General features: G+C 45.6%; 1 protein-coding gene across 2 annotated transcripts in view; it reads left to right on the top strand.

Moving 5' to 3' along the window:
* The first annotated feature begins 10,637 nt into the window (after positions 1-10,637).
* The window catches only part of Prkx (protein kinase X-linked), a 31,956-nt gene continuing 30,340 nt past the window's right edge, over positions 10,638-12,253 (top strand). The window contains exon 1 of one of the 2 annotated variants that reach the window (XM_028773465.1): positions 10,638-11,057. In XM_028773465.1, the coding sequence (XP_028629298.1) occupies positions 10,892-11,057 (166 nt within the window). In that variant the 5' untranslated portion in view covers positions 10,638-10,891. The remainder of the gene's footprint in view (positions 11,058-12,253) is intronic. The other variant, XM_028773466.1, reaches the window with a different exon arrangement.

Genomic DNA, 12,253 nt, shown 5'->3' with positions numbered 1-12,253 from the left:
GGTTTCTCTGTGTAGCCCTGGCTTCCCTGGAACTCACTCTGTAGACCAGGCTGGCCTCGAACTCAGAAATCAGCCTGCCTCTGTCTCCCAAGAGCTGGGATTAAAGCTGTGTGCCACCACTTGCTGGTCGGCCTAGAAGGCTTTCAAGCTTTCTGAGCAGTGTTCAAAGAAAACAGTTTCCTTGTGGTTTTCCATATACTCTGAGGTGTGCACTATCTGACCCCAGCCAGCAGGTGGTGCTGTTACTGTAGCTGGAAGCCAAGTTCCCAAAAAGGAGCTGAAAGTTAACCTGGGAGGCTAAGTGGTAGTGTGTGTAGGTGTGCAGGGTTGGAATACTGAGGGGTCCAGAGCCCTAATTATGATTTCTCTTGGACAATTTTCAGCCCTCTAGATAGCCATTCCTAAGCTTCCTGTGTCAGACCTGACATCCTGTGACTAACAGATTTTAAAAAAAACTTTTTTTGTCTGTCTAATTTGATGAAACTGTTCTTCTTTCACAGCAAGAGGCCTAGCTTCATCTACCCGGCTTAATATTCCCACCCATGTATTTTGAAAATAACCTTGATTGATGACTTTATTCCTATAAAAATCATCATGAAACTCTATGTTCCACCTTGGAATTTGGGGGTGCAGTTTACCATGCCTCATCCCAACCTGATGCATGGAACCCTCAAACTATGACTTACAACAAACTCTTCTTTCCTTTAAATGCTTGACTCAAGTATTTTGTCAAAGCAAGGTGTAGGGTAACTAATACCCTTGGACACTTTTTGTTTTGTTTTTGTTTTTTTGTTTTCGAGACAGGGTTTCTCTGTGTAGCCTTGGCTGTCCTGGAACTCACTCTGTAGACCAGGCTGGCTTTGAACTCAGAAATCCACCTGCCTCTGCCTCCCAAGTGCTGGGATTAAAGGCATGTGCCACCACCGCCCGGCTCCTTGGACACCTTAAATCAATAGAAATACACTCTCTGTCACTGGATGAGAGTATGCTTTCAGCAGGGTTCAGGGGCACACATCTTTCATCCTACCCAGCACTTAGGAAGCAGAAGCAAGGGGGATCTCTGAGCTCCTGGCCTGCCTGATCTAGATAACGGATTTCAGTCCCTGTGACATTCACTCAGTAGCAGTGACAGGAGAGAATTTGGTTCCCAGGAACTAGGAGATTGAGGAGGGGAGGGGTATTGGAGAGGTTTGGGGGGAGGGGAGGTTGGAAAGCTGACTGCCATGTAAGTTTCAGGTTTGGGTGGACAGTGATAGAGAGTGGTAATCCATATGTGCACATGTGTGCTGATCTAAATGAGTCATCGTATTACTGTTTGCTTCCCACTTCCCAATTTCCTTCTATCAAGAAAGCATTAGAATTAAAGGCAAAGGACAAATCCATTAGTATTTTCTGTGTAAATTCTTCTGCCCATGGAAATTCTATGTATTCGTTCACTAAAAACAAAACTTGTGATTTACAAACATTGGAAAGCTGCCCATAAAATTCCATATGAAAATCTCAGCTTCTCTTTCTTAGAAAAAATTTTTTAACATAGAGCAGTTCAAGTTATACATTCAACTTTGCATTTTGATTGCATTTTAAAGCATGGGCCCACTGCAGCTCAAAGCAGCTGCAAATCTCAAACCTTCCTGCCTCCACTTCCCAAGCACTGTTTACAGGCATGGAGCTCCATGACTAGATATAGAAACACATACACACATATAAAATCTATGCTTTGTTGGAAGAAAATAGACAAGAACAAAACAGTGGCTATTCAGCTTGCTCAGGCCCAAGTCCCAAGGCTGTATACATCTGTGAAAATAATTTTCACACACTAACATGTGAAGTGAACTGCACGTGTGTGCCTTTGACAAGAATTTTATACATACACACACATGTGACAAGGATTTCACACACGAACTTTTAACAGGAATTTCACACATACACACTTACATGCACAGCTGTGAGAGGAACTTCACACACATATACCTATGATGAGAATTATTCACATACATACATATACGCTCCAGTGACAGAGATTTCACACATACAACCCTGACAAGAATTTCTCACACACACATTCACACACCTGTAATAGGAATTCTATACAAACACACCTGTGACAAGGATTTCATACCCTCACATACACACCCCTGTGACAAGGATTTCATACCCCCACATACACACCACTGACAAGAATACATAGCAACAGACCAAACCTAACCCCCCCACACATACACACACCTGTGACAAGAATTTCACACATATATACATACCCCTGTGAAAGGAATTTCACACACAAACCTGTGAAAGTAATTACACACATGCACACATCTTTGACAAGAATTTCATACATGTATGTGACAAGGATTTCACTCACATGCCTGTAACAAGAAATTCACACATAGCTATGACAGGCATTTAATACACATTCACATATGATAAGAATTTCACACACACACACTCCTGTGACAAGAATTCTACACACAAAACTGTGATAGAGATTTCACTCACAAACCTGTGACAGGAATTTCACATACACACCTGTGACAGGGATTTCACATACCTATGAAAGGAATTTCACATATATATACACACAAACACCTGATACAGGAGTTTTACACATACAACTATGACATGAGTTTTACATACACACATCTGTGAAATGAATTTTATACAGGCACATGTGACAGGAATTTCACATACAAAACTGCAACAGGAATTTCACACACACACAAAACTGTGACAAGGATTTAACACACACACAAATGTGTGACAGAAATTTCACACGCACTTATAACAAGGATTTCTCTCTCACACACACAGACATACACTTGTGACAAGAATTTTACACATTGTGACAGAGATATCACACACACCTGTGACAGGAAGTTCACACACACACACACACACACACACCTGCAGCAGAAATTTCATATACAAGCATGTGAAAGGAATTTCACATACATATACAGACATATATATCTGTGAAATTAATTTTACACACACACTCACACACACACCTGATACAGAAATTTCACATATACACCTGTGATATGAATTTATACACACACATCTATGTAATGAATTTTACACACACACATGACAGAAATTTCACACTCATACACCTATGACAAGAGTTTCACACAGAACACTGAAATAGAAATTTCACACTCACAGAAAACTGTGACAGGGATTCACACACACCACACACACACACACACAGCTGTGACAGGGATCTCACACACACAAATTTCACACATACACCTATAACAAGGATTTCTCTTTCTTACATACACACACACACACACAAACACACACCCATACACTTGTGACAAGAATTTTACACACACTTGTCATGGGGATTTCTCACATGCATAAATACACACACATACACCTGTGACAGGAATTTCACACACACACACAGACACACACACACTCACTCTGTGACAGGGTTGTTAATAGATGGCTAGCTGAATGATGGGTGGGTGGGTGTCTGCACTGATGAAAGACACCCGGAAGTAATGCATTGACATCGAGAGGTGGACTTATGGATGGATGCATGCATGCATGAATGCTAAACAAATAGGGGTAAATGGATGGGTAGATGAACAGATCGGTGGTAGATGTACGGGTGGAGGGTCTGATGAGTGGATGTATGAATGGGTAGGTTGGTGGCTGAATGGGTGGGTGGGTGGATGGATGGATGGGTGGATATATTGGTGGGTGTGTGGATTAGTGGATGGATAGATAGATGAGTATGTGGATATATGGATAAATGGATGGATGCATGCATGGATAGGTGGATTGTGTTCCTTTGTTTCCAATGCCATGCCTTATCTGTGATGTTCACAATGAATTCACAGCCAAGTCTTAACTTTTCATGGCTGACTGTGAGCACCAAATATCTTAAATCACTGACACCACATTCCTTGTGTCTTGGTCCTGAAATATCCTGGTATAGATGTAAGTGACATCAGCTCAGCTGCAATCAGGACTATATGAGAGGGAACAGAGAATGTGCATTTGTGGAGCAGAGAGACAATCTCTACACAGCCCACATGAAGAAGAAAGTGGAGAAAGGGGAGGGGGGAAGGAAAAAGGAAAAGAAAAGAACTGGACCAAGGGAGGGAAAAGGAGGAGTAGGGGTTGAGAGAGGGGAGGGAGACCACCTCCAGAGGTGGTTCAACTACAGAAGCACAGCACAGAAGTCTCAGTTTCAAAAATAGAATTGTTTGCAATCTTGTTCCTCTTTCTCATTTCTCCAAAAGAAGGGAGGAGCTGGAATCACACCCATGGTTTAATGCTAACCAGGATCAATGGTGCAGACGCTGCTGAAACTGAACGACCTGCTACAACTTCTGAGAAACTACAAGGTCACAATCAAGTATCTTAAGCTTGGACTGGGTCACAGGGTGCTTCTAGAAGTGTGACTCTGCTAAAAGATTGTAGATCATCTTCAATTTGAAGGGTTGGTTTTATTTATTTACTACTGTGAATTCTTTATCCATTTACTCAATTTTGTTGTTGCTGTTCTTTTATTTCTAGTTTTTCAAGACAGGGTTTCTCTTTGTGTAGCCCTGGTTGTCTTGGAATACAGTCTATAGATCAAGCTGGACTCCAACTCAGAGATCTGCTTCCCAAGTACTGTAATTACAGGATTAAAGGCATGCACCCACACTGCCTGGTTACTTAAATATTTTTAAGCTTTTTAAAAAATGTATATAGTTTTTTTTCCATAAGTTGGGGTGCATGGGGTTCAGATTTTGGATAACACATTACAAATTCTACCACAGGCAGATGTTTTCTAAAGAAAAATATTTATGACTGTCGCCCACTGTCCAGTCAGACTCATTTAAAGAGGAATCAAATAACAAGAAAACTGTGAAGGGGTCTTGCCAGGAGCTGCTCCAGAAGAGGGTCACTTGAAAGGTTCTGTGAAAGGCTGAGTCAACAACAGGAAGTTGGTCTGTGTGGTTTGAGATAGCATCTGGCCTAGCCTCACAGCATCGACAAACATTTCCTCAAAAAAGATAAATAGTATGAGAGTGAGTTAGATTGAGTAGGAAAGCTGATACCCAAACTCACCTTTTATGATTTATTTTGTAAGATTAAACATTTTTTTAAATAAGAAAACAATAAAAAGTTGTGAATAACTAAAAACATCCCAGCACTAAACAAACACATTTCCTGGTTTTAACATTCACAATTTGGGGGCCAGAAAGGTGGCTTAGGAGCTAAGAATGTTTATGGTCAAGCCTGAGAACCAGAGTTCAAGCCTGTTGACCCATTCAGAAGCTAAATTTTATTTTTACTTTTCTTTATTGTTATGTTATGACTGTCAGAGGACAGCTTCATGACATCAGCTCTGCCTGTCCAGCTTTCCATGGGTTCTTAGAACTGAATTCATGTTGTCAGCCTTGAGTACTGTCCTACGATGCCTAATATTGAAACTTTATCTTTTTTTTCCACTGAAAAAGTGAATTTAGCTTGTGACTTTGTCTTCACACTTTCCAAGTGTGTTGAGATTGGATAGTGTGTGTGTGTGTGTGTGTGTGTAATTTTTCTTGCTGTGTCTTCAAGAATCTAAATAATTTTGTCATTTCCTGCCACCCACAGTTTGGATCACATCAAGGTAAGGAATTTCTCTCTTCCAATCCAAGCCACACATCTCTGCAATTTTATCAAAACTGTTTATACTCATTGGACTGAATCTCAGCAAACTTTACCTCCTATTCCCCTCATATGAGCAGAAGCAATGTACATTTTTTCCTGATTCAGTTTCTTTGTTTATTTGTCTATTTATTTATTTATTTATTTATATTTTTTGTTTTCAAGACAGGGTTTCTCTGTGTAGCACTAGCTACTCTCAAACTTGTAGACCAGGCTAGCCTAGAACTCACAGAGATCCACCTGTCTCTGCCTCCCGGGTGTTATTTTCTTTAGATTCTGCAATATTATTGTAAATACCTCCCAAGTGGGGAACACAAACTTAAAATTCATTTACAATTTGGTAACAATCCACATCTACACCCTGAATAGAATTACATGTAATGTTCTTTGGGAATTTCAGTGCTTTACTTTGTTTTGTTTTTCTGTCTTGAGACAAGGTCTCACCATGCAGCCCTGGCAGGCCTAGAACTTACAGATATCCCTCTGTCTCAGTTTCCTAAGTGCTGGCCTTTCAGGTATATAATAAGCACTTTTTAGCAAGTTTATAAGTGAGGATATGCAAAGTTTCCCAAGTTTTCTTAGTTTATAGTCCTTGACCTTGGGCTGCAGCCACCGGAAAGAAAAGGGAAATTGCAGCTATTTTCATGAGAAACCAAGGTGGTATCTGCAGAGATGGAGACTGAGTCATGGAGAGGAGACAGAGTTACCACAGGGAAGGTTGCTGCCCAAGGGAAATTTACTCTGCCGAACTCCAAGCTGTGAGCCTAAACATCTGGAGTGTCACAGATGATCTGAGACTAAGGAATATGTATGAGTGTCTTCAAGGATTGTCCCAGGTGAATTCACAGGAAAGTAGGGATAATCTACAGACAGAAAAAGGAAACAACAGGCGCCCATCCAGTCATGAAATAGTTAATGTGCAGACTTGTAAAAGCTGGAAACTCTTAGACACTAAACGCATGAATGAATGAATGAATGAATGAATCAATCAATCAATCAATCAATCAATCTAATAAAAGTATATAAGGGGCTAGAGAGACAGCTTGGTAGTTACAAGTACCACCTACCTTTGCAGAGGACCTGAATTCTGTTCCCAGCACCCACAAAGAGGCTCATAAATTCCACAACTCCAGCATCCAGATCCCCATGGTCAATGACTTCTGACTGTTTTAGAAAACAGATCCAACTTACAGTGTCATAAACTCTGAAGCTTTAACCTTCCTGGCTGTTTTGGTTTCCACTGGCACCTGTGACTGAGGCCCTACTACAATAAACCTCCAACACACACACACAGACACACAGACACACACACCCCGATAACTTGACACCTCACTGAAAGCAAGTTCTTACCTTTCACCCAAGCAGTTGAGCTCCACCCACCTGCTTGTTAATCAACATAACTGACCGCAAGGAAACCCAAGTGCTTTGTTGACAAGATGCATCTATGGACACTACACCAAACCCACAAACCCTTCTTAAACATAGAGTTTTAAGTCTACATATGACTCATCTCTCACCTGTTGGAGGCTATTTGGAGCTGGGCTTATAGCTACCAGAATAAGGTGTTCATAGCTCAGTGGACAGGGTGCTTGAAGATTAGTGAGTAGTGTGTGCCTGTAGCTCAGTGTCTTAGTCAGGGCTACTATTGCTGCAATGAAACACCATGAACAAGAAGCAAGTTGTGGAGGAAAGGGCTTATTCCTCTTACACTTCCACATTGCTACTCATCAACAAAGGAAGTCATCCCTGGAACTTACACAGGGCAGGAACCTAGAGGCAGGAGCTGATGCAGAGGCCAAGGAGAGATGTTGTACACTGGCTTGAGTCCCGTGGTTTGCTCAGCATGTTTCTTACAGAACCCAAGGCTACCAGGCTGGGCCCTACCACCCTTGATCACCAATTGAGAAAATGCCTTACAGCTGGATATCATGGAGGCATTTCCTCAAGGGAGGCTCCTTTCTCTGTGATAACTCCAGCTTGTGTCAAGTTGACACACAAAACCAGCCAGTATGCTCAGTTTGTAGGGTGCTTAGCTAGCATGCAAGGAGTCATCAGTTCAGTTCTCTTAGCTTTGTGGGTCCAAGGACTGAACTCAGGCCATGATGCAAGTGCCTCTACAGAGCCAGCCATCGGACCTGATGTTCTGTTTGTCTTTAATATTTTCACATAGCACCCAGGTGGGTGTACTAGCACACATCTGAAATCTTAAGAATTCCTCAGCCTCACTTAAGAAGGCAAAGCTGAAGAATTCCTGCATTGGACATCAGCCTCGCTAATGTCACTCGTGCTTTGATTTCTTTCCTGTTGCTGTGACACACTCCCTGACCAACAGCAAAGAAAGTGACTTTTATTTAAAAACAAGAACCTTCTGAAGTTCACTTGCAACTTCACTGCCAAATATAGAAACTGAACAAAGGGTAGAAAGCAGCAGCATTTTCCCAAAAATCACTGATAGGGAAGAGAAACCCAGCCACCCATGAGGAGAAAAGGGGCCACCCATGAGTCACTCAGGAGCTGGAAAGGACTGAAAGGATCCTCCCTGGGGCCTGACAAGGAAGCCATGATGTGAATCTCATACACTACCCACCTGAGAGCCTCTGCGCCATTTTGGATCCCACCCTTATCTCCAACCCAACCTCCACCATCTTGAATCTGATCCACCCTGGGTCATCTTGGATCTCACTCATCCTGGGCCATCCTAGATTTAATATTCTACCAAACAAGCTGCCATTTCTCTATCTCTGAGCTAGAAGAATGAGGCACAAGTACTCAACTACAAGCACTCTACCCACTGAGCCCCACCCCAGCCCCACCTTTGACTGCCCACGTTTCCTTTTATTTATTTTTCTGTATTTCTACCATACTCCTGATAGGAGCAGATTCCTTGCCACTGTGAATCCTTTGAGATCTACATACCACATGTGCTGCGTCTGAGGCAGTTTCACTTATCAGTGGCAGTTGGTTTTTAACAAACCAGCTCTGCCTGTCAGAGATCGAGGTGCCAATAAGTAATGCACGGGGTCACGACCTTTGTTCAGGCCAAAGCATGAGCTGCTTTCAGGTTCATGTGCAAGTGTCGTGACCCCAGGTGACCCCCAACTCTGCCAGTGTTCACCCCCTGAGACCCTAAAATCATGTGATCAGCAATCATCAAGCAGATCATGTCAGCAGAGCACGAAGAAGCACCATAAGAGCACCCAATTTGAGAGGCCTGGGTCCACAAGATCGTGGGGACTAAGTGATGACTATGTGGGAACAAAAGACTGCAGAGTGCAAAGCATGAAAAAAAGGAGACCTACTATGTGACAAGGGAGAGGGGAAATCACAGTCCCAGTAGGGCAGCCCTAGATACTGAGTCTGCAGCACTTCCTGGGTGCTAGGCCTGACATCACCCTGGGTTTCTGGAGGATGACACCTATTAAGGCAATGGCAGACCCTAGGGTAATGTGCACATGCAGAAGGAGGTGGGCAGAGGAGTACATTGAAACAATTCTGGCCATCACCCTGCCTTAGGCAGATGTGTATATGCTTCATGTGGGTGCTAGAGACTTGAACTCAGATCCTAACTGCTCGAGCATCCAGTCTCGTAGAGTATTTGGCTTATCAGAAGGTCAATGTTTGCTGAATTGACTAAATGCTTTTTGTTGTGAGATATTCACCAAAGACTGCATGGACACAGCTTTGGGGCAATAGAAAGTCTTTATCAGCCAGCTAGAGACTACATTGGGTGCTTGGGTTCCCAGTGTAGCCCCAAGCCTTTCTCAGGGTGAGCTTTTAAAACAGAAACTATGTTCTGAGTTGACATATTTTAACAAGAACAATTAACCAGAAGTGGAACTACAGAAGCCAAAATTCAAGTTTAATACATTTAGAAACTTTCCCAGAACTAAGGGCTTTGGTGGACTATGTCTTTTAGTTTTGGTAGGTGGCACTGTCTACATTTTGAGTGTTACAACCTGAGTGTTACTTCCATCAAGGAGTCAGTTGTGTTAAGCAAAGTCTGGGGGTCTACTAAGGCCTGGGATCCTGCTACAATTTTGTCATAGTGTAACCAAACCCAAAAATAACGGCAAGCTCTGTGCATTCTGATTAGTGGAGTACCAGGTCCTAGCATGTACTCAGTGTTTATTGAGTAAGAAAATGTTCTCAATGTGAAACAATAAAAAAAGTAAAGAAGCCAGCAGACTTCCTTGTTTCCAAAGTCAAGAGTACTTGTCACCCACAGGCATCATCAAGGCACCTGGTTCCAAATGGATGGTCCCTTATTCCATCCCTGACTCAGGGCCCTATAGGCCCTGTGTCTCCTAGGACCGAGCGCCTCAAAGCTAAGAGCAGGGTAGTGCTGTGCGCATGCTCTGAGCAGCCCGGGGACCGCATTCTTTGCATTCCAGGTTCAGGGAAACACCGCCCTCACCTTGCAGGTGGTGGCTGCGGTCTGTAAAGCACCCAGTTCTCAGCACTACCTGCGAGCCCAGGCCTGTCTGATGCCACATAACAAGTCCCTGGAAACCCTGTCTACTCAGGAGTCCCTGGGCTCAGGATCAGCAGGTGCCGCAGGGCCATTGAGAGCCCAGGCTTTCTGGAGGGCGGCGCTCAGGGACTGCAGAACGCCTGGAGTTCAACCCCCTGAGATTGAGGAGAAACCGTGCCCCACCCGAACTCCTCCTCCTGGTGCCTCAACCCACTGCTCAAGCTCTGCGGGTAGTATCCACCGGCAGTAGCCGGAAGTTCCCGCACCTCTTCCTTCCCGCTTCCTGCCTAGGGGTAGGAACAAGGTGCGCGGGGTTGGGGGGGGCAAGCTGGACCCGTGGACCCTGTGCAGCCCCCCCCCCCATCGCTTTTACTTTGGTGCAGGCCCCGCGGATGAGTAACAATAGGCAGGGCGGGGCCAACGTCCAGGCTCCTCCCCGATTGGGTACGCAAGAGGGCGGAGCGTGTGAAGGCTCCGCCCCCTCACGTCACACAGACATCCCACTCCCCCTCCGGCACAAGCCGGTCCCCGCCCAGCCGGCTTCCGCCGGGAATGAAGAGTGCTGCGGTTGGCTCCTGTCCTGTGGACCCCACGCGCGTCCGTGGAGCCTTCGGGCTGCTTCTGAGAGCCCCTCCCACCGCTCTGAGCCCCACTGAGGTCGTTTCTATTGTCCTCTCCAACGCGGGCTCCGGAACACGCGTGCGAGCCCTCTGCTGATGCCCAGGCTGCCCTTGTGCCGCTGTCACACCGTGCGTCCCCTGCCCCATGGAGCCGCCCGCTGGTGCCGCGGCGACCGTAAAAGATCCTGCAGCCAGAGACCATGACCCTATGAACACCAAGGTCTCGGCGCCCGCCGCAGACCCTCCAACCAAGACATCGACACAGAAAGCGGGACATTCGTTACAAGATTGGGACACCATAGCCACCGTGGGTGAGTGAGAACTTGTGCGTGGGGACGCAGCTTGGGAGCGACCCTCGGATTTCTATCTCCCACACGCTCAGTACTGGGCCTCCGGAAACGGGGCAGCCCCACGTCACAGAGCTTTCAGGAGGGTGACTTCACCTTGGGGACTCAGTGGCTCCCTACTGGGGTGCCAGTCACCCTTGGGACACCACGCCCGGCCTCCCTGGCGCTTGCGCACCCGCTCATGCCCAAGATTTCTCGGGATCACATCCAGCCCCTACTGTGGACCCCTGGCGGGACTTGAGGGGACGCGAGACCCCCAAAGGACCCTTCAGGGACGTTTTCCCAGAATCTTCTGTGCGCCTGGGTCTCGTTTTCTCTTTAGTGACTCCAAACTTGGTACCCCTGTGACCCCGCAGGTTGCTAGGGAAGCCGGTGGATCCCCAAACGGGCCAGGGTGCTGTGATGGGGCTAGGATCATGCGAATCATGGGCGGCAGCTTCCCAAGTCTGAAGCTCAGGAGTCCAGGGCTTCTCGGCAACCTCGGTCGCTAGGACAGTTGTGCCCAGTGTGTTGATTATTAGGAAAGTGTTCTGGGAGGATGGAGGAAGGACAGAGGGAGGGACTGGTGTCTTCTGATCAGCTGGGGACAGAGATTTTAGAGGCTTCTCCATTCACCCTGGTTTTGGAAGTGAGGAAGTCAAGTCAGGGTTCAGGGCCAGGCTGAGGGACGATTAACACTTTCTCAGCTGAGCCAGTGGAGTGGTGAGGTGGGTAAAAGGGTTAGGTTCTCTCTTGGAGGCTGGCACTCGCTGCATCTCGGCTTTTGATGGACTTTTGAGGGAAACTGAACTGCTTGAATGCCGTTTATTTATTTATGATGTATTCTAGGCTGGCCTTTCCATCACAGGATGACCTTAAACTACACATTCCCCCACCACTCCTTCCTGACCGAGCCCCACTCCACCACAGATTGGTTATGGGTGCTGGGAACTGAGACACCCCCCCCACACCCCATGTTTCTTGAGACATTGATCTGAAAGTCACTGCATAGCACAAGCTGACTGGAGACTCCACACAATCCTGTCTTAGCTTTCCCAGTGCTGGTGCTGGGACCACAGGGACTCACTCACAGGCACTTGGCACCTCAACTGGTTCTCCACCCTTTTCTTTCTTTCTTTCTTTCTTTCTTTCTTTCTTTCTTTCTTTCTTTCTTTCTTTCT

Source organism: Grammomys surdaster, unplaced genomic scaffold, assembly GCF_004785775.1.
Source record: "Grammomys surdaster isolate TR1022 unplaced genomic scaffold, NIH_TR_1.0 228, whole genome shotgun sequence".
In the NCBI taxonomy this organism is placed as follows: Eukaryota; Metazoa; Chordata; class Mammalia; order Rodentia; family Muridae; genus Grammomys; species Grammomys surdaster.
This window is presented reverse-complemented; position numbering and strand designations above follow the sequence as displayed.